General features: G+C 43.2%; 1 protein-coding gene across 3 annotated transcripts; it reads left to right on the top strand.

Annotated features, from left to right (window-relative positions):
- Nucleotides 1–23: 23 nt before the first annotated feature.
- Nucleotides 24–25929, top strand: LOC117073191 (protein lifeguard 1-like). Of its 3 annotated transcripts, XM_033193748.1 has the most exons (10): nucleotides 285–367; nucleotides 5122–5396; nucleotides 9031–9109; nucleotides 10411–10464; nucleotides 11991–12081; nucleotides 16209–16246; nucleotides 16332–16419; nucleotides 19802–19891; nucleotides 22713–22760; nucleotides 25109–25929. In XM_033193748.1, coding segments are annotated over exons 1-10 (915 nt in total). In that variant the 5' UTR covers nucleotides 285–365; the 3' UTR covers nucleotides 25259–25929. The 3 variants fall into 3 exon arrangements, with proteins under 3 accessions (XP_033049637.1, XP_033049638.1, XP_033049639.1); XM_033193746.1 differs by lacking the exon at nucleotides 19802–19891 and having other exon boundaries at nucleotides 24–367; XM_033193747.1 differs by lacking the exons at nucleotides 16209–16246; nucleotides 16332–16419 and having other exon boundaries at nucleotides 25–367; nucleotides 25109–25927.
- The last annotated feature ends 274 nt before the right edge of the window (nucleotides 25930–26203 follow it).

The raw sequence follows: 26203 nt of genomic DNA, 5'->3' as shown, positions 1-26203 counted from the left end.
CTCCTAACTGTCGCTCAGAACATTACCTTTCAGTCCCAGCACCTGCCCAGGCTTTGGATGACCTACCACTGGCTCAGGAGCTAGGAGAGCTACTTGAGGGCCAAGTGAAAGCCTCATTTTGTGATTAAGGCACCAGCCAAATATAGTTTCATGAGGAAAACTCGGTTGCCTTTGGCTTTGTTTTTGTTTTTGAGTGCTTTGAAAATCTTGCTGCCTCTCCCCCTTCTGATTTGCAAGACACTAGAGAGGAAATCAACTTGGTTATCTGAGCATCCTCTAGTGCCGCTCAGCTCTGCGTGAAGACTGCTTTCCTCGGAGGAGTCCAAACTTTATCAAAAAGAGAAATATTTCCTTTTCTCTTCACAATGTAAATATCTTTTTCTGTTATTATATAAGTAATAGATGCTCATTGTAAAAATTCATACTATTCAGAGTGTGTTTCCCAACTCTGCTGGGTCAGGGATGATCATATGAACAGTTTATAGTGTATCTTTCCAGTCTCGGGAAGTGTGTGTGTGTGTATGTGGATGTATGTACAACATTAATGTGATCTTGCTCAATGTTATTTTCTAATGTTAATTTTTAAATTTAAAAGTGTGTAACAGTGAACTCTCCACATCAATCCATATATATCTGCCTTTTCCTGTGCCAAAGTTAATTTAACCATTCCCCTGCTGATGGATATTTAAACTGTTTAAAATTTTTTTGTAGTTACAAACAATGAATGGTGTAATGAACTTCCTTATACATGTATCTTTGCCTATTTGTATGGATAGGTTTGTGGGATAAATTTCTAAAAATGTAACTGTTGGGGCTAAAGTAAGACACATTTTGAATTCTGATAGATGCTGCTAAATTGCCACTGACCCGGCAAAAGCTTATGCCCCCGTGAGGGTGTCCCAGGACTGATACTAGGCAAGTAGGCACAGTGCCTAGGACTCACGATAGTTTTAGGGGCCATAAACACATTTTAATTTTTTAAAGGAGAAAAAAGTGAATGTAGTAATGAATATGTAATAGATAATGACTCTGGAAAGGATTATATTCATCTTTGTACCAATGCACTCATAACATACAATTTTTAGTATTTTTTTGGAGGAAGGGGCCCATGAACACAAACATGTGTAGGGTCCATGCAGGTCATTCTGTGGCCCTGGATTCTCTATTACCTATCTCTTCACAGCCTTGCAATTCTCAGACTTATCTTTTTCATCTTTGCCAGTCTTTTTTGTTTTTACTTGCAGTTCTTTAGTTATTTGTGAGGTATCATCTCCTAAGTTTATTGACCATATGAATTGCCTATTTATGTTCTTTTCTGTCTCTCTCTTTGTTTTAGAGACAAGATCTTGCTCTGTTGGCCAGGCTGGAGTGTAGTGGCACAATGTAGCTCACTGCAGCCTTGAAATTTTGGGCTACAGAAATCCTCCCATTTCAGCCATCTGAGTAGCTGGGACTACAGGCACATGTCACCGTGCCTGGCTAATTTTTTTTTTTTTTTTAAGAAATGGGATTTCACTATGTTGCCCAGGCTGGTCTCAAACTCCTGGACTCAAGCAATCAATCCTCCCACCTTGGCCTCCAAAAACATTGAGATTACAGTTGTAAGTCATTGTGCCTGGCCTTTTCCCATCTTCCTACTAGGTTGCCCATTTTTCTTTGTTAAAGTTCTTCTTACAGTATAGTAAATATCACAAATATTATACTTAAAATTTAGCATTTTGGCTGGGCACAGTGGCTCACACCTGTAATCCCAGCGCTTTGGGAGGCCGAGGCGGGAGGATCATGAGGGCAGGAGATCGAGACCATCTTGGCTAACACAGTGAAACCCTGTCTCTACTAAAAATACGAAAAAAAAAAAAAATTAGCTGGGCATGGTGGCAGGCACCTGTAGTCCCAGCTATTCGGGAGGCTGAGGCAGGAGAATGGCGTGAACCTGGGAGGCGGAGCTTGCAGTGAACTGAGATTGCATCGCTGCACTCCAGCCTGGGCGACAGAGTGAGACTCTGTCTCAAAAAAGAAAAAAAAATTGTGTTTAATATTTGTAGTGGTATCTAAAGTGCTCCTGTACCCCAAATCTGCCAAGCAGTTTTTTTTTTGAGACAGAGTTTTGCTCTTGTTGCCCAGGCTGGAGTGCAATGATGCAATCTCGGCTCACTGCAACCTCCGCCTCCCGGGTTCAAGCGATTCTCCTGCCTCAGCCTCCCGAGTAGCTGGGATTACAGGAGGCCATAACCATGCCCGGCTAATTTTTGTATTTTTAGTAGAGATGGGGTTTTGCCATGTTGGCCAGGCTGGTCTCCCACTCCTGACTTCAGGTGATCCACCTGCCTTGGCTTGAGCCACCAGGCCCGGCCAAAGCAGTTCTTATATGGTATCATTCTTGCGAAGACTTACACAAATATTCCTGGTATTTTCTTGTAGAATATCTATGGCTATTATTACTCATGATAATATCTTTAGTTCATCTGGCATACATGTTTGTGTAAGATGTGAAATAGCTATTAAACTCTATTTTGTTTTCCAAGTACTTAGCTAATTTTTCCCACACCATGGGACAATAATTTGAAATTTCACCTTTATCAAATAATAAATTATCCTTTGTACATCAGTCTGTTTCTTGAATCTCTTCCAAGTCATTGATCTGTTTATCTATTGGCACACTATTACCACAGTTTTAATTAAAAAGCTCTATAATCTTTTGATTTCTGATAAAAGTAAATCATCCCTTCCACCATAAACTTCCTCCTTCTAATTTTTTTCTTGATTATCCTCACACCTTTACTCTTTCTGATAAACTCTGGACTTACATTTTCAAGTACTGAAAAAAAAATCCCAATGAATTTTGTAAAATTTGGAGATTAATTTGAGGAGAAGGGACATCTTTCTCACACGGCATCTGCTTCTCCAAGACCTGGCATTTTGTTCAGACCTTCTATTTATGCCTTTCCCGCTTGGCCTTCAGCTTGCCTGAGTCTTTGCTGTCTCAGCAGTGTCCTTCTCAAGCCCCTTCGTGACTCTGTGCAACAGGAGGCAGCAGCAGGGGCTTGCCTGAGACTTCATGTTACCCAGAAGGTTAACAGGGGCCTTTTGCTTTGCAGTTTTTTGTCCATTTAGTAGCGGCTTTCTTTCTTCTTTTTTTTTTTTTTGAGACGGACTTTCACTGTGTCACCCAGGCTGGAGTGCAGTGGTGCGATCTCAGCTCACTGCAACCTCCGCCTTCCGGGTTCAAGTGATTCTTCTGCCTCAGCCCCCAGAGTAGCTGGGACTACAGGTTTGCACCATCACGCCCAGCTAATTTTTGTATTTTTAGTAGAGATGGGGTTGCACTGTGTTGGCCAGGCTGGTCTCGAACTCCTGACCTTGTGATTCACCCATCTTGGCCTCTCAGAGTGTTGGAATTACAGGTGTGAGCCACTGTGCCCGGTCTAGTGTTAAGAACTGTGTTCAGGCTGGAAGGCACTGTGGCAAAGCCCACTGCCATCTCATTATCTGGATTTCTGGTCTCTGCCTCACTTTGGCTTAGTGTGGCCCATTCTCCACACTACCTAGAGTAACCTTTCTTTCTAGGAGATCTCCATGGGTCCCTGCTGAGAAACCTTCCTTGATTCCCCATTGTATTAGTTTCCTGTTGCTGCTGTTACAGATTGCCACAAACTGAATGACTTAAAACAACACACATTTATTATCTTACAGTTCTGGAGGTCATAAGCCTAAAACCAATCTCACTAGGCTAAAATCCAGGTTCTGGCAGGGCTGGTTCCTTCCTGGAGGCTGTAGGGGAAAAGCCATTTCTTTGCCTTTTCCAGCTTCTATAGGCCACCTGTGTTCCTTGGCTCATGGCCCCCTTCTTCCATCTTCAAAGACAACAATTGTATCGCTCTGACCTCTGCTTCTGTTGTCACATCTCCTTCTCTGACTCTGCTCCTCCTGCTGCCTTGTTATACCTATGATCATAAGAATCCTTGTGATTTGATTGGACCAACCCAGATAATCTAGGATCATCTCCCCATCCCAAAGTCCTTAATCACATCTGCAACGTTCCTTTTGACATGCAAGGTAACATAGACACGGGTTCCAAAAATTAGGACATGGATATCACTGGGGGACTGCTATTCTGAAAAATCATACCCATGGCTTTCAGGATGAAGTCCAGACTCCCTAACTCGGCTTGCCAGCCTCTCAGAGGCATGCCCACTACTTCTCCGTGTAACCTCATTCCACTCTCCCCTTCAAACTCCCTGCTCCAGGTACGTTTCTGGAACTAGCCATCCCTGCTTTCTCTAGTCCTGGTCCAGGCTGGTTCCTTGTCTGGAAAACCTCTCCCCACCTCTTCACTTGACTAATCCCTACTCACTTCCAGCCATGGCTTAACCTTCAGTTTCTCTGGAAGCTTTTGACAACCTCTTCTACTCCCTGCAAGTTCCTCCAGATTTCCTTCAGGGCTCTCAAGACTTCCTCCAATGTTCCTGGTCTGCTCATATTGCCCTCTTTTGTTTTTTTTTGAGATGGAGTCTCACTTTGTCGCCCACGCTGGCGTGTAGTGGCGCGATCTCGGCTCACTGCAAGCTCTGCCTCCTGGGTTCAAGTGATTCTCCTGCCTCAGCTTCCCTAGTAGCTGGGATTACAGGTGCCTGCCACCACGCCTGGCTAATTTTTGTATTTTTATTAGAGACAGGTTTCACCATGTTGACCAGGCTGGTCTGAACTCCCAACCTCAGGAGATCCACCTGCCTCGTCCTCCCAAAGTTTTGGGATTACAGGTGTGAGCCACCATGCCTGGCCTGTATTGCCTTTTATATGATTGCTTGATTATACTCTCTTCCAAAATGTAAGTTCTTTGAGGGCAGAGACAGCAAGGGCATCTTTATGCTTGGCACTCATTAAGTTTTTGCTGAATAAATTTTATTTAAAAATTAATTTCATAATAGAATCAAATTATTTTACTCTATGGGTTTCATCTTAGTTGTTATCATTCATTTAACAAATATTTACTGAGCACCAACTTGGTAAGTATTGAGCCAAGGCAGTTAAAATTAAGAAGAAATCGCCTAACGACTATGAGGATGCTAAGGTTGTAGAGGTGTGATGATAAGGACTTGAAAAACAATTCTCCCCCTCTAGGAAATTGGACTTGGAGGTCAGCGAACCAATAGACTTTGGTTCTGGAGATCATCAACATCTGATTCGGAAAGCAGCAGATAAAAGCATCCAGTCCGAATCTGGTGAGCACTACACACCTTCATCTTCAGCTGGGCCACAAGAAACTCGGGAGAAGCCACGGCCAAAGGACACCGAGCAGTTGAATACCTATGTGATAGAAATTTCAGATGACATCACCCCAGGTGATAGCAATGCAGCTTTAGGCAATCCTTTCTCAGACGCATCTGTCCGCAGAGGTGAGAATAAAGAAATTACCTTTTTAGAAGAAAAGAGCACATGTTCTCTTAAAATGTTTCCACAGTGTAGATTGTCAGATACAATTTTGTTTTTAGTTTTTCTGAGTCATGCTTTCTCATAAAACATGATGTAGGACTGCTATAATTGACTGCTTCCAAGTTGTCCAGGGCATTCAGAAACTCATAAGAAACATATGGTGAATAACTTTTTTTTTAAGGAAATATGAATTACTCATGGATCATAAAATGTTTTTACTTGTATACAAGGTGATACCATAATATTGGCTTAAGTTTTAAAGCTTCCACTCTGCCACCCTTAGGCCTTCTGAGGGCCTGGACAACTTGCAGGTGGACTGCGAGCTTTGAATCCTGTTGGTCTCCCTGTGGCCCTCACCACTCCTTTCCTGTGGCTGGAAAGCTGCCTTTTGGAGCTCTAGCCTTTGAGGTAGGAGAAGGAAAAGGCAAACAGCCAAAGGCAAAGTAGAGCCAAGAGACGGCTACAGGTATCCTGAGAGTTGACCAAGCCAGTCTTCTTTTCAGAGGAAGTTCTAGAACCACACCCAGAGTGTTGAATGCCACGTCATTGACCCACCTGTATCACATGGCCACCTCTATCTGGAGTTGTTCAGCTGAGCCCACTGGCTGTCTCTGCGATTAATACCAGGCCTACACAGGGTGTTGTGCAAGGGCAATGTTATTGCATTTCGTCCTTACAACAACCCTACAAATACAGAAGTTGTATTGCCATTTTACAGGTGAGAAAATGAGGCTTAAGGAGTCCAATCGAATTAGTCTTTCAGGTCTAATTGAAAAATATGTAGAGCCTCCTTGCCAGTGTAAGAGTCAGTTATTTATATCTGCCTCTCCTGGAAGGTAGAGGCTGGCCTTTGTCCAATTAAAAAAATTATATAGTGTATGAAAAGATGTAAGTGCTGTGGAGAAAAGGAAAAGTATAGCAGGGTAATGGATTGAGTTATGGGGTTCGTCATTTTTTAAAGCAGCATTATGGAGATAAAATTTGCAAATCATAAAAATCCCTTTTCAGTGTACAATTCATTGGTGTTTTGTATATTTAGAGTTGATAACCATCAACATGATCAATTTTAGAACATTTTCATCACCTCAAACAGAAACCCATACCCAGACTAGGTGCAGTGGCTCATGCCTGTAATCCCAGAACTTTGGGAGGCCGAGGCAGGTGGATCACTTGAGATCAGGAGTTCAAAATCAACCTGGGAAGCATGGTGAAACACCATCTTTACCAAAGGAAAGAAAAAAAAAGGAAAGAAACCCATACCCATTGGCAGTTACTCCCATCCTCCCTCTCTCAAACCCCTGCCAACTACTAACCTACTTTCAGACCTCTCTATGAATCTATTTTGAACATTTCATGTAAATGGAATCATACAACATGTGTCTTTTGTGATTTCCTTTCACTTAATGTTTTTGAGGTTCTCCCATGTTGTAGCATGTGTCAGTACTTCATTCCTTTTATGAATGGGCCGTATACAATTCCATTGCCTGAATAGAAAACCTTTGTTTATACATTTATCAGTTGACAGACAATTAGATTGTTTCCACCTTTGGGTTATTTTGAATAATGCTGCAATCAACATTCATATTCAAGTTTTTGTGTAGACATATGTTTTCATTTCTCTTGGGTAGATACCCAGGAATTGCTGAACCGTAGGATAACTCTGTTTCACATTTTGATGAACTGCCAAACTTTTCCAAAGTGGCTGCATCATTTTACATTCCAGGCAGCAATGTATGAGGGCTCCTGTTTCTCTGCATCCTTGTCAACACTTGTTATTGTCTGTCTTTTTGGTTATAGCCATTCTAGTGTCCGTAAAGCGTTATTTCATTGTACTTTTGACTTGCATTTCATTAGCAAATTTTCTCTTATACTTATTGGTCATTCATATATCTTCTTTGGAGGAATGTCTATTCAAATCCTTTGTCCACTTAAAGAAAGCAACAACCATTTTATTATCTCTCATAATTCTGTGGGTTGACTCAGTTGGTCAACTCTTATATTGGTCTTGAATTGGGAGCTCTCATTCATTTACAGTGAGATGGTAGGTGAGGCTGCTATGGCCATTATGACTCCACATTATGGCTTGTGGTTGGTGTTAGTTGGGGATCCAAATTCATCCTTTTGTAGGTGTATATCCAGCTTCCCAGCACCATTTGTCAAAATAATTATTCTTTCTTCATTGAATTTTCCTGGCATATTTGTTAAAAATCAATTGACCATAAATAGAAAGGTTTGTTTCTGGACTGTCACCTTGATTCCATTGATCTCTATGTCTATTCTTGTGAGCCTGGGCCACATTTAATATATTCCCCCACAGTCCCTGCTACATAGCAGATGCCAATTTAATGTGAGCTAAATGAATATTTTAATGTAGGCAGCATGCACTTGGGAATATATGCTCTGCTATTTTTATTAAGATAGCTTAGATCCATTGCTTTGTTGTCATACTTCCTATGCATAGAAACTGCTCAGCAAAAGGACAGTTGACGATCCTATAAGTTAATTTTAAGCAGCATTACTTCTTTTTTTTCCTTTGAAATAGGGATAAAGCCACACAAAAGGCAAATTGCCATTGCCAGTGCCATATTCAGAGGGCCCAGGACGTAAGCAGAAAGAGGTGCCCATGTGCTGTGCCTTGTATATTGGCCGGTCATTCCTTTGGAACTCTTTGGCCTCATGTACAGTTCACCAAGTTATCTATTTATGCATCAGGAAGCAGAAGAGAAGAGAGTTACTACAGGCAGGTAGGCTGGAGAGGAAAGTGGCAGAAAAGCTCCACAAACTCCCTGCAGCCCAAGTCCATCTCCAAGGAGACGTCCTCTCTCCCCACAGTCCTGAAGCTCTGCTGCTCTCCGGTGCAGAGAGGTAGTTTCGCTGGATCCCTAATGATGGGCCTGTGACACGGTGAGGCTTTCAAATCATGTTTGATCCTAAGGAGGATGGGGTGTGCATGACAAGGAATTAAATTCCTGAGTTTGTCTTGAAAAATCTGAACTTTGGCCAGGCATGATGTCTCATGCCTGTAATCCCAGCATTTTGGGAGGTTGAGGCAGGTAGATCACCTGAGATCAGGAGTTTGAGACCAGCCTGGGCAACATGGCGAAACCCCATCTCTACCTAGAAAATACAAAAAAAAGAAAAAATTAGCTGGGAGTGGTGGTGATCTTAGCTATTCAGGAGGCTGAGGCAAGAGAATTGCTTGAACCCGGGAGGTGGAGGTTGCAGTGAGCTGATATCGCGCCACTCCACTCTGGCCTGGGCAACACAGTGAGACTCTGTTCCAAAAAAAAAAAAAGAAAGAAAGGAAAAAGAGAAAATTCTGGAGCTCCCATGGATAAAACCATCAGATCTCCAATAAAACACCTCTATCCAACCATCTGGATTGAGTGTGCTCTAAAAGTTCTACAGAGCTGCATTTTTGTTGTTATTCCATTTGCTGACTGTAAACTAGCACGGCCTTTCTCATCCTAAAAAAAAAAAGCAAAAAAAAAGTAATAATAATAATAATCCTTTCATTAAATGTCAAAAATAAGTCATTACATTTATGTAGTTACTTTTGGCTATTGTGTCATAAAAATAATGTTTCTGCCTCCTCAGCTTTCATTATCAAAGTGTTCCTCCTCCTGTCAGTTCAGTTGTTGCTCACTGCGGTAATTACCAGTGTGTTTATTTTCTGGTAAGTCTTTATGACTGATGTAGAATTAAGTGTTAGGTTGTTCACATTAATTCTTATAGAATCAGCTTAATTTAATTTTGATCATTTAAAAACAGTTTGTCTCTTTTTGTTTTTCTGAGGCAACTCCTAGACCAAGGTGGTAGTAGATTTCTAGAATTTTACTTTCACTTCCTAACTGAAGCAAAAAAGCTTTTTTTAAACTCTTATTTTGGACACTGCTTTCTTTTTTATTTTCTCCTGAGCTGTTTCCACAGTTAAAACTGGATAGAGAAGAAAAGGTGAGCCGGACGTGGGGGTTCATGTCTGTAATCCCAGCAATTTGGGAGTCTGAGGTTGGTGGATCACTTGAGGTCAGAAGTTCAAGACCAGCCTGGCCAAAATGGCAAAACCCTGTCTTTACTAAAAATACAAAAATTAGCCAGGCGTGGTGGTGGGTGCCTGTAACCCCAGCTACTCAGGAGGCTGAGTCAGGAGAATAGCTTGAACTTAGGAGGTGGAGGTTGTAATGAGCTAAGATTGAGCCACTGCACTCCAGCCTGGGCAACACAGTGAGACTCTCTCTCAAGGAAAAAGAAAGGTGAGATTATGGAGACCTTGGAGGCTGGAACAGTATTAAATTCAGAAATTATTTGAGGGGGTTGGGTGCAGTGATTCACACCTGTAATCCCAGTGCTTTGGGAGGCTGAGGTGGGAGGATTGCTTGAGGCCAGGAGTTTAAGACCAACCTGGGCAACATAGTGAGAACCCCATCTCTACAAAAATAAAAATAAAAATAAAAATTAGCCAGATGTGGTGGCACATGCCTGTAGTCCCAGCTATTCAGGAGGCTGAGACAAGAGGAACGCTTGACCGTGAGTTCAAGGCTGCAGTGAGTCATGATCATGCCACTGCACTCCAGCCTGGGCAACAGAGCAAGACCCTGTCTCTAAAAACAAAAGAAATAACTTATTTGAGCGACTATGATCTGTCACTGCTTAAACATATCCTATGAAAATCTATATTTATGAAACAAACAGATGAGAAGTTGATTTCTTTTGCTTTGCACACGTATCAGTCTCAGCATTTTAAAAATGAAAACCTTTATTAGGACATTTGCATTCTTCCAAATTTTACTTATAACTTATTATGAATATATCTATTTTAAGAAAAAGAATGTTTCACTGTTTCATCCCCATCCATCATTATTCATCATTTAGGGTTTCTTCCTTTCTTCTCATGATATTGCTTTACTTCTACTTAAATGTCATATTTATTAGTGAAATATTTATTGTGTAAAACTGTGTTAAAATTTTTTTAACCAGGGAGGCTTTAAGAGTTTGGGTGCTCAAAAACCCCTGGTTCATCTATGCAACCTTGTAAGTATCATTGGACTTAATACAATGTGTTTTTTCTACTGTCTATTGCCTGAGGTTCTTTTACTATTCAAAATGAGGTACAAGGTATAGCATTCTTGAAATGATACAATTATAGGGATGAAAAACAAATTAATGACTGTCAGGAGTTAGGGTTGAGTGTGTGGGTGTGGGTGTTACTATTGTTAACCTAAATTAATGACAGAGAGGCTTCCTGCAGAGTGTATTTGGAAGTGGCAGGGGCATTGCAAGGTGGGATACACAGGCCATGATGGATGATGGAGAGGTTGGAATAAGAGGAAGCCTTTAAAAGGCAAAGAGAAGTCTATGTAAATTATTTTGAAACAAAGATCATTGGCCACAGGGGCTTGTCACGGGAGCTGGTGCTAACTCATTGGTGGAGATAGCCATTGCCAGGCAAGTGTTTTTGTGAGAACAGCTTGGCTGGAATGCTGCGATCTTGAGGAATTTTTTGTGATATACTCTGTTATAGACATGTAGGCAGGACATGTAGGGACATGTGGGGCATATAGAAATTTCTTGTGAGTTTTGAAAAGGTCTTTGGGCTAGTTCTTATCTCAGATATACAGATCCCCTCCTTCATGGCCTCTGGCTCCATTCTGGGTGTGACCTAAGTGACTCCATCTTGGCATTGGTGACTTTCACACTCTACAGGGCTGGGGTAGTATAAGAGAAGTCTTTGTGGATGTTTTCTTGAAGGGATAGTTCTGAATCTTGATTGTGATAGTGGTTACATGCATCTGCACATAGATTTGTGTCATAATTCGATGATATAGAATTTTATATATATATATACACACACTGTATCAATGTCAAATTACTGGTTTTGGTACTGTATTATAAATACATAAGATGTAACCACTGGGAGAAACTAAGTAAAGATTTCATTGGACCTCTTTATCTCTTTGCAAATTCCTGTGAATCTACAATTATTTTAAAATAAAAATATTTTAATGCCCATAAGTTATCTGTGGATGGAAATGAGAAAAGTTAACTTTAAAAGCTAAGAAGGCCGAGTGCAGTGGCTCACACCTGTAATCCCAGCACTTTGGGAGGCTGAAGCGAGCGGATCACCTGAGGTCTGGAGTTTGTAGACCAGCCTGGCCAACATGGTGAAACCCTGTCTCTACTAAAAATACAAACATTAGCCAGGCTTGGTGGCAGGGGCCTGTAATCCCAGCTACTTTGGAGGCTGAGGCAGGAGAATCGCTTGAACCTGGGAGGCAGAGGTTGCAGTGAGCCGAGATCGCGCCATTGCACTCCAGCCTCGGGGACAAGAGCGAGACTTCGTTTCCAAACAAAACAAAACAAAACAAAACAAAAAAACAAAAAAAAACAAGCTAAGAAAAGGCAAAAATAATAAACATTTTTGTTTATAATACTATGAGATAAGTAAGATCATAGTAATACTATGATCTGTATCTACATCTATTTGTCTCTGTAAAATATAATATGCTATGATATAGTCACTGAAAACAAATAACACGTGGTTTTAAATTATCCTCCAGCCCAGCATTTTTTGCGGTACTGATTATACTTGCTTGCTGTGGGAATCTCCGCCGCCAGGTGCCCGCAAATTACATTCTCCTGGGATTCTTTGTAAGTAAACCTTGTCAGCACCTGTTCTAGTTCACCTCTGAAATATATTTTTGTCGCGTTATTAAATTCATTCATTTTATTATGGAAACTCTTCCTGTGGAATAATACAGATAGAAATTATTTGTGAAACGTTCTCTTGGCGGAATTTTGTTTGTAATGAAGTAGTAAACTTATGAGATGGTATCACACCCTTTGAGCAGATTAGGGGATCTGGGGATCTGGGCGACTTCGTGCCGGCACACTTGCCTCTGATGAGGCCACCTGGGGGCGCGCACTCCCGAGCCTGGGTTACACTTCAGGAACAGTTAACCTGGCTATTGCCAGACCCCTCTCAGGCGCAAGTACATTTTGTTATGGAGAGTGGTTTCCACGTCTAGTTCACAAAGTCATGTGCAAGAAGTTTATATTTCTTTATTCTTGTAAAATGTATTTTATTTCTTCTTCAAATCCCACTGGGAGCAGAACCCATCTCTGAGCGAGGTTCTTCCTCATTTCCACAGCTTGCATCTCAGCTCACCAGGGCTTTTGCAGCACTGCAGAGTCAGGGGCTGAGAGGGCTCTCCTGATCCGCGGCCTGGTTCCTGGTCCCGGGTTCCGGGTTCCCCAGCGCCTCATTGTGGTGGCTTCCACTCACAAGGCCTCGCCACACCTGCCCATTTTCTGTTGTTGGTGCCACCCTGGACCACAGAACGCTGGGTGGCTCCCTTTCTTGCAGCCAATTCCTTTCTGTGCTGCCCACAGGAACCCCAGGATCGTGCCAGCTCTCAGCAGGTACCTGAAGCTCCTAGATTTTTCTAAACCTGAATAGAACTCGAATTTCCACCAGTTTCCCCGCATTCCAACTCAGCGCTTAGCTGCCCAGAGGTGGCAGGGCTCCTCCCCAGTGACCCGGCATCCTTCAGGAGTCAGGCGGAACAGTCAGGCCAAACCTCTTGCTTCCCGGGGGTGTGGCCTCTCTGAAGCTCACAGATAGTAACTCCAAGAGTGTTTGGGTCCTCTTATGAAAACCCAGAACCGTCTCAGTATGATTCAGGAGGGTGTCAGCAAACGATTCTTTTTTTTTGGAGAAGAAGTCTCTCGCCCTTGTCGCCCAGGCTGGAGTGCAATGGCACGATCTCGGCTCACTGCAACCTCTGCCTCCTAGGTTCAAGCGATTCTCCTGCCTCAGCCTCCCGAGTAGCTGGGATTATAGGTGCACGCCACCACGCCCGGCTAATTTTTGTATTTTTAGTAGAGACGGGATTTCACCATGTTGGCTAGGCTGGTCTACAAACTCCTGATCTCAGGTGATCCGCCCGCCTCGGCCTCCCAAAGTGCTGGGATTACAGATGTAAGCCACCGTGCCCGGCCAGCAAACGATTCTTTTTTTGGGAAGGTTGGCATTTCTTCCCAAGCAGTGTTGATCTTTCTTTCACGGGAAGATTTATTTGCCAATTGATTTATTCCCCATCTGATTCCAAATCAGACTTGAGGTGTCTTATAAAAATATCAATAATATATAAAGATAAGATCAATTAATGGAAAAATCTGATGAAAGGAAAAATAGGGTAGAAAAAGTTAATGGTTAGATTCGTGGACAAAATGCGTCAAGTCCTATGCACGTGTCTGGAGCCTAGGTTTGGTTCTGCGCCCCCTGGTGGTCAAAGCGAGCGGTAACACTTGACCGTCGGTGAGACTCAGCACCAGTACCGTGTAGCGACCCTGGGGATTTACATGCTGGGAGGAATAGCTGGCTCCTGAGGCTGGAGAAGACTGACTGCCCGCTGTTCAGGTTTGGACATTTCCTCACCTGCCAGAGCATGGAGGAGCCTTCGTTAGCTGATGTGGGTACCCTGCTCACTGCCTAGGCCAGCAGTGGGGTGTCCCAGTTCCTGCACTGACAGCAGAGATCACACTCAGAACGGGGCGGGGCTGGAAGCCAGACGGAGGCGGGAATCTGGGAGCCAAGACGGTGGGGAAGGGCGACAGGAGGGCGTGCTGGTTTCCCAGAAATGTTTGAGTTTTTTATTTAAACATTTTAAATGGCCTTAACGTTTATTACAAGAGACAAAAGTTATTGGTCTCCAAGGAAGCTCTCATCTCTGAGGTTTTGCTGTTTATCTCAAAGCAAGTAATGGCTTAAGAGATATTATACAGGGGTAAAGCATTTGTTATGTCTTCCAGACTTAAACGTCATGTCCAAAGGTTAGAAGATATATAGGAAAAAGCCCATTTCAGAAAAGGAGTTGAGGGAAAAAAGGAAAACACATTCACTGACAACAGCTTTTGTCCCATAGAGTTTTGACCCCTTGAGCCCATGTTCTGAGCTCTTGAAGTCTTCAGACAGTTGTGACTTCCACGGCCTCTTCCTACTCTCCCACTCTTTCGAAAACCGAAATCCGTTTTCCAGCTTGAAACCATTTCCTCTTTTCTCTCCCTGTCTCCTTCCAGTTGCTCCCAATTACACATACAGTCACACATCTACATACACAACACACAGTCACACATTTACGCACACAACAGTCACACACACCTCACACCCCCTCACACCATTCACACCACACATCCTCCTCACACCACATACACACACAGTCACACACACACCACACATTTACACACACCACTCATAGCACATATGCAGTCACACACATCACACATTTACACACACCACTCATAGTGCATACACAGTCACACACACCACACATTTACACACACCACTCATAGCACAGTCACACACACCACACATTTACACACACCACTCATAGCACATACAGTCACACACACCACACATTTACACACACTACTCATACCACATACACCACACACACATGCACGCTCACACACTTACATATATTACACAGACACAGAGGCACACACACCATACACACCTCACTCACAAACTCACACATACACCACCCACACCACACACATGCATACCTCCTTCATGTGCTGCTGGAGCTGGAGAAATAGGAAGCAACTGATCCAGTATAAGAGGAAAAAAGTCATCTAGAGAGGAAGATTGGAAGCAAGCACATTATTAAATATCATTTGTATGGAGACTAGATACACTGTTTTCCCTATAATGGAAATAGAGACAACCTACTTCATTAAGTTGTACAAAGTAGAGAATCAGGCGATTACCTACTGGGTTTGGAAATGCCAGACAGGCAACCCAGGACTTTGGGGACTCCACTTCTTTCCCAGCCTCTGCTCCCAGCCATCCTTGGCCAGCGGGAGTTCAAACCCTTCTCTCGCAGGCCTCGTACTAGGATGTGCCTTCGTTGTTACCCCTGGAGACTGGAGGAGTCTTTCCTGGCTCTGCCTGTGGACCAGTGGGTCAGCCCAGTCTCTGGATTTGCCTTTGGCAGAGCAGCCTTGGGGCTGGGCATGCCTTTAGCTCTGCGGCCACTGCTCTGTCGTCCTCACGCCTTGGCAGGTCTGTGGGCCTGGGCACAACCTCAGTGCCTTTCTTGGTCTCATCCTCCAGTCTCACTGCCCGCTGGCTCTCAGTCCCTACCCTTATCCCACCTTTCCCCGCATCCCTGGCTCTATTTGCGTGATGACAGCCCTCCTAAGCCCAGGGCTGGCACCTGCAGGTGCAGCTCCACACTCTGCTCTGCCAGTATCTGCCCTCCAGCCCCATCTCCCGCACTGGGAAGACCTTGGTTCTCATCCCATGTCTGAGGTTGGAAGGCTCTCCCTCAGGTGCCGTGGAAGGTGTCTGTACCCAGAGTGTTATGAAGCTTAGATATCACATATCCTGTCCTGATGAAACATTGATACTGTGTGGGTGGCCCCCTTTGATGAATGACAATATGGTCTACAAATGAACCTTTTTACCTTGGTTTCTACATTCATAATTAATACATATTTAATTCACTGAGTATGTTAAAGTTACTACAGTGTTCAAAGAAATGTTGACTAATAATTTTCTCTTGTCCATCCTGGGGAGGATGTTACGGAAATATTGAATTCTGTTTATTCCCCATAGTCGCCCTGTGGCTGTGTGTACCAGGCTGTGCATATTCCCCCTTGCTCCCTAGACCCTGCTCAGAAGCACACCCCTCAAATCACCTCTTCTGAATTCTGGGCCTTGCCCCCATGCCTCGGGAAGCAGGCTTCTGATTTATTGTGAATTTTGTTTTTAGACAGCTCTTGAAGGTCTGCTGCTAGGAGCCATATCAGTGTGAGTCTTTGATACACATTTCCTTTGATTTGTGTGTGCTTTTCTTGAAATGTATGTGAACAATAATCACAGTCTCTGGTTTTAGTTTCTACAAGGCTGAGGAAGTGTTATGGGCAACAGCTGCAACCACTCTGGTGACACTAGCACTCACTTTGTTTGCTCTACAAACAAAAGTAGGTATTATTGAAGGGAGTGTGCCAGGTATGTCCCTTTGTCCCTGAAACATTTCCCTATGCCTCCCCCTGCTCTCTCAGTCCTGGAGGTCTCACCTTCAGGGCCCTCTTGCCTTTGGGCTTTCCATGGGCTTTGGCCAGTGGAGAGTTCCAGCTGGAGACAGGAGCAGGAAGGGAGAGGTACTGATTCCCATGGCTTCCTCCCAGTGACAAGTTCTTCTTCGGCTAGCAGTGTACCTTAGCAAGATTCACTGCCTATCACAAGATGGCTAACTCAACACACCTTCTGGGATCCTGTAACTGCCCCCTCTCCTTTCCCCTTTTGGGCCTGGGACTGGTAACAGCTCTTTGGCTGGCTGCCAGCCTAGCTTACTGCACTACCTGTTCTGGTTGCCTGCAGACCCTTCTGTGGATAGTTCCTTTACAAACAAACCCTCCTCAGATCATTCTATTTGAGTGTGTCATCTGTTCCTTGCTAGGGCGCTGACTGATACAGGGAATTTAAAAATTTAAAAGTTGTACAGTTTACCAGGCTCCAAAATGCCAAGATGTCCCAGAGGACATCTCATAATTTGAGATTATTTCTCGAACACTCTGAGCCTCTGTCCAACCATAGGGTGTTCTTGAGATCTGATGCAGCATTTCCTGTGGCCCCTCCTTTCAGTCCTGGTCAGTTTCCTTTTGTAAAGAATGGGCTGGCCTTAGTCAGGTAAATAACTTACACAGAAGGGAGTGCATTTCCCAAGCTGTTTGGCAAACATCATAAGGAAGGTCTTATACACATGCTGAATTTTAGCCTTTTCCTGGTGGAAACAGAAGTGTCAGAGAGACAGAAGGATCTACTAGATATTTAGTCAAACTGTATCAAAAGTTAGAGATTCAACTTTAATTGATGATGAGATCAGTATTTGCCATCTTAAAGCTGGTCATTTGTACATACCAGCCGATTTGTACACAGATAGGCTTCCTTGCAATGAGTAAGGTGGGCCACTGTTGAATGCACAGATTTCTTAAGCCATTTAAAATACTCTAAGATGGCTAGGTGCTGTAATCCCAGCACTTTGGGAGGCTGAGGCAGGCAGATCACAAGGTCAAGAGATCGAGACCATCCTGGCCAACATGGTGAAACCCCATCTGTACTAAAAATACAAAAATTAGCTGGGTGTGGTGGCACGCGCCTGTAGTCCCAGTTACTCAGGAGTCTGAGGCAGGAGAATCACTTGAACGCGGGAGGTGGAGGTTGCAGTAAGCCGAGATCGTGCCACTGCACTCCAGCCTGGTGACAAAGCGAGACTCTATCTCAAAAAATCCTCTAAACTGCCAGAATACTTTTTAAAAAGCCCATTAATATTTTAAGTCACAGGTAACCTATGACCTGGATTCAGGGGAGTGAATATTACATTGCAAAGTTTTTTTTTTTTAATTGTTTGTTTGTTTATTTTTGAGACAGGGTCTTGCTCTGTCACCCAGGCTGGAGTGCAGTGGTACAGACATGGCTCATTGCAACCTCTACCTCCAGGGCTCAAGTGATCCTCCCATCTCAGCCTCCCAAGTAGCTGGGACTACAAGCATTTGCTACCACCCCTGGCTAATTTTTAAATATTTTATAGAGTAGGGGTCTCCCTATGTCGCCCAGGCTCATCTTGAACTCCTAGGCTCAAGCGATGCTCCTGCCTCAGACTAGGATTACAGGCATGACCCACTGTGCCCAGCCAGAAAGTATTTTAAAGATGGCATTCACGTTGATGACTTTGAAAGGCAGCTGAACCCATGGTCAACCACATTTTTTCCCTTTGTTATGTGTTGGGGATGGCAAAATTCAGTCCAACCACAACCCAAGGGATGCAGAGGAAATGTAGGAACACAATGAGTCTGAGTTTTTTCATGAACCCCAACTGTCCACTTACCAGGGAGAAAATTAACTAAACGTCCATTTGGTTTAACTGTATTTGGATCTCACAGTTGAAGCAGTTCCTTTGGACTGGGTGATAGTGTCATGTGGATACAAAATGCTCAGCTGTTCAGCCTCCCTGTCTGCCTGCCTTTCTCTCTAAAGTGGGGCCTGGGAATTTGGGATGTGGCTGTGGTTTGTGTGGGCTCTTGGCACTGGCCAAGAAGAGAATGGGGTGAGGTTGGGGTGTGGACGCTATGGCCCACCATTGTTCCTGGATGACATCATCTGGATCCCAGAGTGACTGCGTGCTCTGTGGGCCTCTGAAGCTGACAGTCACCACAGGCGTGACTTGGAACCTGTTATCTCTTGGGCTTGGTCAGAGCTGACAGGGCTCCCCACCTGAATTTACCTCACCCCAGTTATCCTGCCTTAATGATAGGGGAAATAAAAGAATTAGGAAAATACTCTTGCAAGAAAATACACTGAATTAAAGGCTCTTGTTTGTCTGCATAATCTAATTTTTTTAAGGCCAGAAGATAAACATCCTCTTTCTTTCTTTCTTTTTTTTTTTTTTTTGAGATGGAGTCTCACTCTGTTGCCCAGGCTGGAGTGCAATGGCCGGATCTCAGCTCACTGCAAGCTCCGCCTCCCAGGTTTACGCCATTCTCCTGCCTCAGCCTCCCGAGTAGCTGGGACTACAGGCGCCCGCCACCTCGCCCGGCTAGTTTTTTGTATTTTTTTAGTAGAGACGGAGTTTCACCACATTAGCCAATATGGTCTCAAACTCCTGACCTCGTGATCCGCCCGTCTCGGCCTCCCAAAATGCTGGGATTACAGGCTTGAGCCACGGCGCCTGGCCAAACATCCTCTTTCTTAAGAAAACCTTAATCTCCTCAGGCTGATTTGGGTCACTGATTTATAAAGACAAAAACAAAAACCACATCAATGCATTTCCAAATTACAAAAGAATCATTAGCAGTAACTTCTGAAAGTTTAGTATATACTTTTGTGAAAATATATGCATATAAATGTGAAAAAGATAGCCAGTTAACATCTTGGTATGTTTCACTCCATTAATGTTTTCTATGTACGTGCTTTTGAACATATGAATGATTATGATCATCCTATACCTTCAAATATGCATCCTACTCATTCAATGTATTTTTATTATGGGAAATTTCATACAAGTACAAAAATAGAATAATATAATGAACCCCCAGGTACCCATTACCCAGTTTCCAAATATCAACTCATAGCTACTGGCATTTCACCCATACTTCTACCTTTTTCTCCCAGTCAATATAACACTTTTTATGTAGCATTTTTTAGTAGTTGGAGCTAATGTATTTCCATGGTTCTTGGAATTGATCAGGGTAAATTATTAGCAATGGGCCAGTTTCTTCTATGGGGTATAAGATGCATCTTTAAACATCCTAAAATTTCTTATAGATGATAACTGAGTTGTTTATGCTGTTTATGTTTCCTCAGTGGGATTTTACCTTGCTAAATGGAGTGCTGTTCGTTTTCTGCTTCGTGCTTTTTATCTATGGAATTATCTTAATCTTCGTGCAATCATATGTGAGTGAGATCTTACTGGGAAACCTCAGAGAATTGTTAAACATATAGATGAAGTACTGGTTATGTTAGTCTGGGTCCTCTGAGAAGCAGACGTGGAATTGGGGATAAGCATGCAAAGATTTTAGTAGGAGAGATGCCCACGAGAGAAAAGGGGCAGGGAGCCAACAGCTGGGGCTGCTGTCAGACCATGAAGGCATATCAGGCCTCGAGTGAAGGAGAGGGAGGGGAGGCTGAGTGGGAGCACACGGCGTGGTCTGAGGGCGGCTCAGCAAGGCCATCAGGAAGTTCCAGAACTAAAGTCAATCATCAGGGTGGTGACATGTCTTCCAGGGAGGGCCCTGCTGCTCCCAGCAAGGACTGAGAAGGGGGAAGCATGGCCTAAGTGCAAACTGCAATGGGTTGCACAGCACAGCAGCTGTGCTTGTGGTCAGTTCCATTCTCCTCCTGGTAAATGAAGGTCTGTGAGACGGATCCTAGTGGCCCCCACAGTGGTCATTAGGAGGTACTATGCGCAGAAACTCTGGCATGTGAACATTGAGCCACAACCCTAGACAGTTGTTCTTCTCCAAGAGGGTCTTGAGGTGAGCCTACCCATGAGGACAGGCCAGATTCCTTCTCCTATATTTGGGTGCTGCTTGTTTGAAGTACCAGGAGTGGAAGAGAAAGACCCGTTTGGGCCTTTCTGACAGCAGCCTAGAGGAGGCTCCTTATTTTCCAATTCTAGCTTTTTTTTTCTTTAATGTATTCATTGAATTCTTACTAGATATTGGACATAGGCCTATGTGTTTTTCACAAAACATCACGTTAAATTCTGACAACATTCCTGAAAAGTACATAGCTCATCTATTTTATAGATAAGAAAACAGACTCAGAGAAATTTAATAATTCATCTATATCCCACAGGGAGTGAGTGGCGAGGGTGGCACTGAGGCCAGGTCAGGGCGACTCGAGTGACCATGCTCTTCCCACCTCATTGCACAGTCCATGGACTGACTCAGAAGGGCTGTAGAGACTGAGAGGTGTGATCTGGCCTGGTGCTGGCAATCTGTCAGTGGCTCCTGTGTGGAGGCCAGATCCACTGAGAGCTGGTCTGGGACCTGGGACCCTTTTGACTAAAACCTTAAGGCCAACTTGGTCCCAGTGCTGAACCAAGGAGTTTCTTGGGCGACAAGTGAACTAGTTACATGATCTTTAGACATACACAGAATCAACAGTTCTTGGTGTTATGAATGACCCCATAGGCTTCGAGCTAGGAAGGTGGCACCTGCACTTTAGAGATAAACTCAAAGCCATCACAAAGATGGGCCTTAAAAGGCCCCAGTTCTCCACTTATTAATGGCAGCAGAGATATTGGTAGTGATAATGCAAACATTAGGTGGGTTCCATAAGTCTTTACAGTATAACTTAGGTGCAGTTAAAAAACTCTTTCCCACTAGATAGATAGATCTTAGTTCCCATTCTAAATTTTCTGTCACAAACATCTACAGACTTGCATATGTGTTTAAATGGAAGGCTTTGTTGGAGCCATTCCCTACGTCTACATGCTTGTTGGACTTTGGCAATTTTGAAACCTTTGGATTCCAGTGATCAGGTGTTTTCTTGCTATTAGCTCAGTCTGGAAATACTGTGTCTCCCAGACCGTATCACTGGCTTCTGATCGTCCTCACCAAGAACCTATCCTTGGTGAAAGCTGGCAGTGCTTTGCCCACCCCTCTCAGAACCAGCTCTCTCATCCTGAAGAACTCTTCAGGATGCTGGTGCATTCATCACCTGAGCAGTATATACTGTATCCAATATGTAGCCTTTTGTCAGATTTTGTACTCCATTTTTTAATCCTCTTCCCCAATAGAACCAAGTCATTTGGCATTTAGACTAGTTCCATATTCTGACTGGGGCTGTTTGTGTTGCAAGGAACAGATACCACTCGGACTAGCTTGAGGCAAAGAGCCAGAGAAACTCAGACCTCCTAGGTGGGAAGAAGAACTGGGATTCCGAGGAATGAAAACCTTGCCTTCCTCTCTGTGGCTGAGTTGACTAGCCACCTCTGCTTATAGCAGTAATAGTGCTAGCACGCACTAAAGATACAACAGCCTCTGCTACTTGGTTCCCTCTATCCTGAGAATTGATTTCCAGCTGGCCTGGTGCATCTGTCTAAGCCCACTGACATATCAGAAGTCCCTGATCAGTCATCAGACTCACTGTTTTTGGAGCTGGGGTCTTCCACTGCTTGTCAATCAGCTCTAGCTAGGATATGTGAAGGTCACTATGACCCCAAAGCTTCCTGTTCCTTGAACTGAGGGGAGAGGGCAGATTCTCTAGAAGGGCTATGTAAATGGGGCACAAAGTGAAATACGTCTAATACATTCTACTTGCCCTACCATGCATGAGACATTTAGCACGTACTTGGTGAATATTATTTGGCATGTGCAAGCTTAGTTTTTATTTGCTTGCTCATTGGAATTGAGTGGGTGCTGTTGACTAAGAATGCTATCATGGACTTTGGGGACTTAGGGGAAGGGTGGGAGGGGTGTGAGGGTAAAAAGGCTACATATTGGATACAGTATATACTGCTCAGGTGACGAGTGCCCCAAAATCTCAGTAATCACCACTGAGGAACTTACCCACGTAACCAAAAAGCGCCTCTTCCCCGAAAGCTATTGAAAGAAAATAAAATTTAATTTTAAAAAAAGAAAAGATGAATTCCCCCACAGATTCAGCTTTCTTGATATTGGTTCCTTATCTGGCAGCAGTGACTTAAGTGACCCCTTTCATTATTCCAAATCTTTTTCTTCATATACAACCGTATCCTTTCTCTTTGCAGTGGCTGCATCTATTGTATGCGGGACTCGGAACTGTGCTCTTCTCACTCGTAAGTCCATTGCTCCATCTCTTTGGTAAAGAATGTAATATGTGCAATGACAAGCCCTTGTGCTAGGCCTGGAGTCACATGGGGTTAGGAATTCACTGGAAACTCTTCAGCTCCTTTTTAAAGGATCATATTTAAAACCATTACCCTCTGGAGAGCCGGATCCATTGTTTCCCAATCCATGAAAACATCACTTTTGTTGAAAGAGTGAATATTTCAGATAAGAATGAAGAATGATTTATAAGCTTTGAAACTGGGTGTGGTTTCTTTTTTGTTTGTCCCTCCAGACCAGTTTCTATTCTTTCACAATGGAAACGTCTCCTAGAGAACCAGTGGAGGTCACTGCTAATGTATCTGGGAATGTCTTTCCTTCCATTTAGTCCCATCTCTTGCTGTCGTATCTTTAAAACTATTTTAAGGAATGTTTTATTTAAAAAGTAATACATGCACACATTTTAAAATTCAAACAACATAGAAGATTATAAAATGAAAATTAAAGTGCCTCTCTTACCCCTGTCCCTGGAAGGAACAACTGTTAGCAGTTTCTTGGAATCCTTTTAGAATTTCTTTACACATGGGCACCATTTCTTCTTACACAAACGTAGCTATACTGTGTATTATGTTCTGCCTTAGCTTTTTCACTTAAAAATAATGGCCTCCACATATTAGCAGACCTGGGTCCAACTAATTTTTTTTCAAGGGCTGCATGGAATTCCATTTCATGCTTTTATCATATCACATCTTTCAGGGTTTTGCTGTTTTTGTTTGTTTGCGACAGGGTCTTGCTCTGTCACCCAGGCTGGTGTGCAGTGGCATGATCATGGCTCACAGCAGTCCCATCTCCTGGGCTCAAGCAGTCCTCCTAGCTCAGCCTCCCCAGTAGCTGGGACTACAGGCACATGCCACCACATCTGGCTGGTTGCATTTTTATTTTTAGTAAAGACAAGGTCCTGCTATGTTGCTCAGGCTGATCTCAAACTCCTGAGCTCAAGTAATCCTATCCGCCTTGGCACCTCCCAAAGTGCCAAAATTATAGGCATGAGCCACTGTGCCCAGCTGAGATTTTATTTTTTAATATTATTTATTTTCAAAATTTCCAAACATATCGAGAATATATTGATACATATTCAGAAGGATCAAGAATGGTGTAATGAACCCCACATATTATCATTAGGCTTAAAAATTATCCACATTTTGCTTCATTTTTATTGTTGTTGGAATTGTGTTATATCCTTCAAATGTTAGAAAAATTCACACCAGGAGGTTAAGGTTAAGCATATATATTTCAGATGAGATCGGGTGTGTTTAGGGTGGTATGGGTGTAGACAAGGTTAAGCATATACATTCCAGTTTTCTCATTTCTTTTCCTATTTAAAGGGAAATTATTTGCATTCATTTTCCTTTATTCCTACGCTCTCGGACCTTTTGTGTTGATGCTTGCTGTATGGATGCTTGCAAACAATGCTTCCATGCAAAAGTATGTTGGTGTTTCTGTTTCCCGTTTGCAGGCAGAGTAAAAACGATTGTAGACTCAAACAGGTCTACCCAATGCCAAACAAATTGCTGGAAAAGAAAATTGAATTTTGGGGGATGCTTAACTATCAGAGTTGGCAGGGTGCCTCATTCCCAAATGCTCACAGGAGTCTGAATCCTGGCTGGGGCTTCCCTGTGGGTTGGTTGTGTCTTGGGTAGTATCCTGAGCCCTGTTCCTCCTGGATGGGCAGGGCACCACTGGATCGAGCTCATCCCATGTTCCTGTCAAGCACATAATCTCTCCTAAGAAGCTGCAGTCCTAACCATCCCATGCATGTCTGTGAAATGACTGAGAGTCATTATCTCCCCTCTTGTAAGAAGCAATAAATTAAAGTCAGAGATTTGGGGAGGGAAGGGAAAGAAAACCACTTCTGCAGAGGAACTGGGACTCCAGGGTGAAAGATGGAGGCTAAGAGCAAAGCTGCATCCTCTGCCTTTGGGGTTTTTTTTCCCCCCTCTTTTATAAACATGATGAATTTATCCCAGTTTGCCTGGGACTGAGGACTTTCCCAGAATATCAGAGTCTTGGGCAAATTGGAATAATTTGTCACCTTAGCTTTCCTTCCAAAGGTGCTGGAATGAGACATAGGGAGAAAGGGGGGAGAAGGGATTCACAGCTGAGGTGAGGCACCTGTTTTTATAGAGTGCAAACTTGGGGACCCAGTGACTAACTGGGGCTGTAAGAATAACATATTCAGCCCCAAACAGACTTTTGACAATGTTTCTCCCGACGCTAAAATATTTTTTTTCAGATCATTTGGGACACTTATTTCATAGAAATGTACAATTTAAGTAGCTAATTCTTCCTTTTCTTCAAGTACTTGGTGATGGATGTGCAGCTCATGCTGGGAGGGCACCACCATTATTCCCTGGACCCTGAAGAATATGTTTTTGCTGCCCTGAACATCTACTTGGACATCATCAACCTTTTCATTTTTATTCTGCGTCTGATTGGACTGGGACGGTAGTCACACAACCAAAACTGGCTCATGCAGCGATGAGGAAGGAGGGGTGCTGTGAAGTGTTCCCAGGCTCGGGCATGCAGAAGTCACCATTTCAGAAGCTCTTTTATTTTAAAAAAATTTAAGAATACTTATTTTTTTGTCAAATGAAACCTAGCATTGAGTAGATGATAGCTGTAGCTGTTATATTTTCAGTTCCATTGTCACGTAGCAAAACTTTCTGGGGACATTTCTAATTTGTATAGATTCAAAAGATAAGTATCATAATTACATACTTACAAACATTTGTAAGATGCCCATTCCTTTGTTGGAGTTTTCTGAACACTATTTAAAGCTGTAAATAACATATCTCCACATGAATACAATTGACTACAGAAATCTACATTTAATTCTTTCTCTTCTCTTGATTTGGACATTCTGTGGGAATATTCTGGCATCTGATATTTTTAAAGAGATAAACCAAAAGATAAATCAAAGAATTCTACCTTTCTCTTGGATTCTAGAGTCAGGCTGGAGAGAGTAATAGCATCCATCTGGTGGAGTATAGAGAGCTTTAATCAAGTTCATGTACATGAAAGGCTCAGGACAGAGCGTTAGCTGCTATTGTCACCATCCCACCCATGCTTCTGGACTTAACTCAGAGGCCACTTCCTCTGACTGTTGGAAAAATTAGCCTTCTTTGGAGTCCCAAGGTATTTTAAATTTAATTTTTATTTTTAATTGTGATAAAGTACACATAGCATAAAATTTATCATCTTAGCCATGTTTTTTTTTTTTTTTGGCCTTGAGATGGAGTCTCACTCTGTCACTCAGACTGGAGTGCAATGGCACGATCTTGGTTCACTGCAGCCTCTGCCTCCTAGGTTCAAGCACTTCTCTTGCCTCAGCTTCCTGAGTAGCTGGGATTACAGGTGGGTGCCACCACGCCTGGCTAATTTTTGTATTTTTAGT

The sequence above is a fragment of the Trachypithecus francoisi genome, unplaced genomic scaffold (assembly GCF_009764315.1).
Source record: "Trachypithecus francoisi isolate TF-2019V2 unplaced genomic scaffold, Tfra_2.0 Lachesis_group4, whole genome shotgun sequence".
In the NCBI taxonomy this organism is placed as follows: domain Eukaryota; kingdom Metazoa; phylum Chordata; class Mammalia; order Primates; family Cercopithecidae; genus Trachypithecus; species Trachypithecus francoisi.
The sequence above is the reverse complement of the archived record's forward strand: the minus strand, read 5'-3'. Positions and strand labels throughout refer to the sequence as shown.

Bases quoted from the DNA above. Each gene is read 5' to 3' on its own strand.
- LOC117073191 (XM_033193748.1), top strand. The intron at 5,397-9,030 runs GTGAGAATAAAG...CTGCCTCCTCAG, and splicing joins AGACGCATCTGTCCGCAGAG to CTTTCATTATCAAAGTGTTC. The intron at 16,420-19,801 runs GTAGGTATTATT...ATGTTTCCTCAG, and splicing joins TGTTTGCTCTACAAACAAAA to TGGGATTTTACCTTGCTAAA.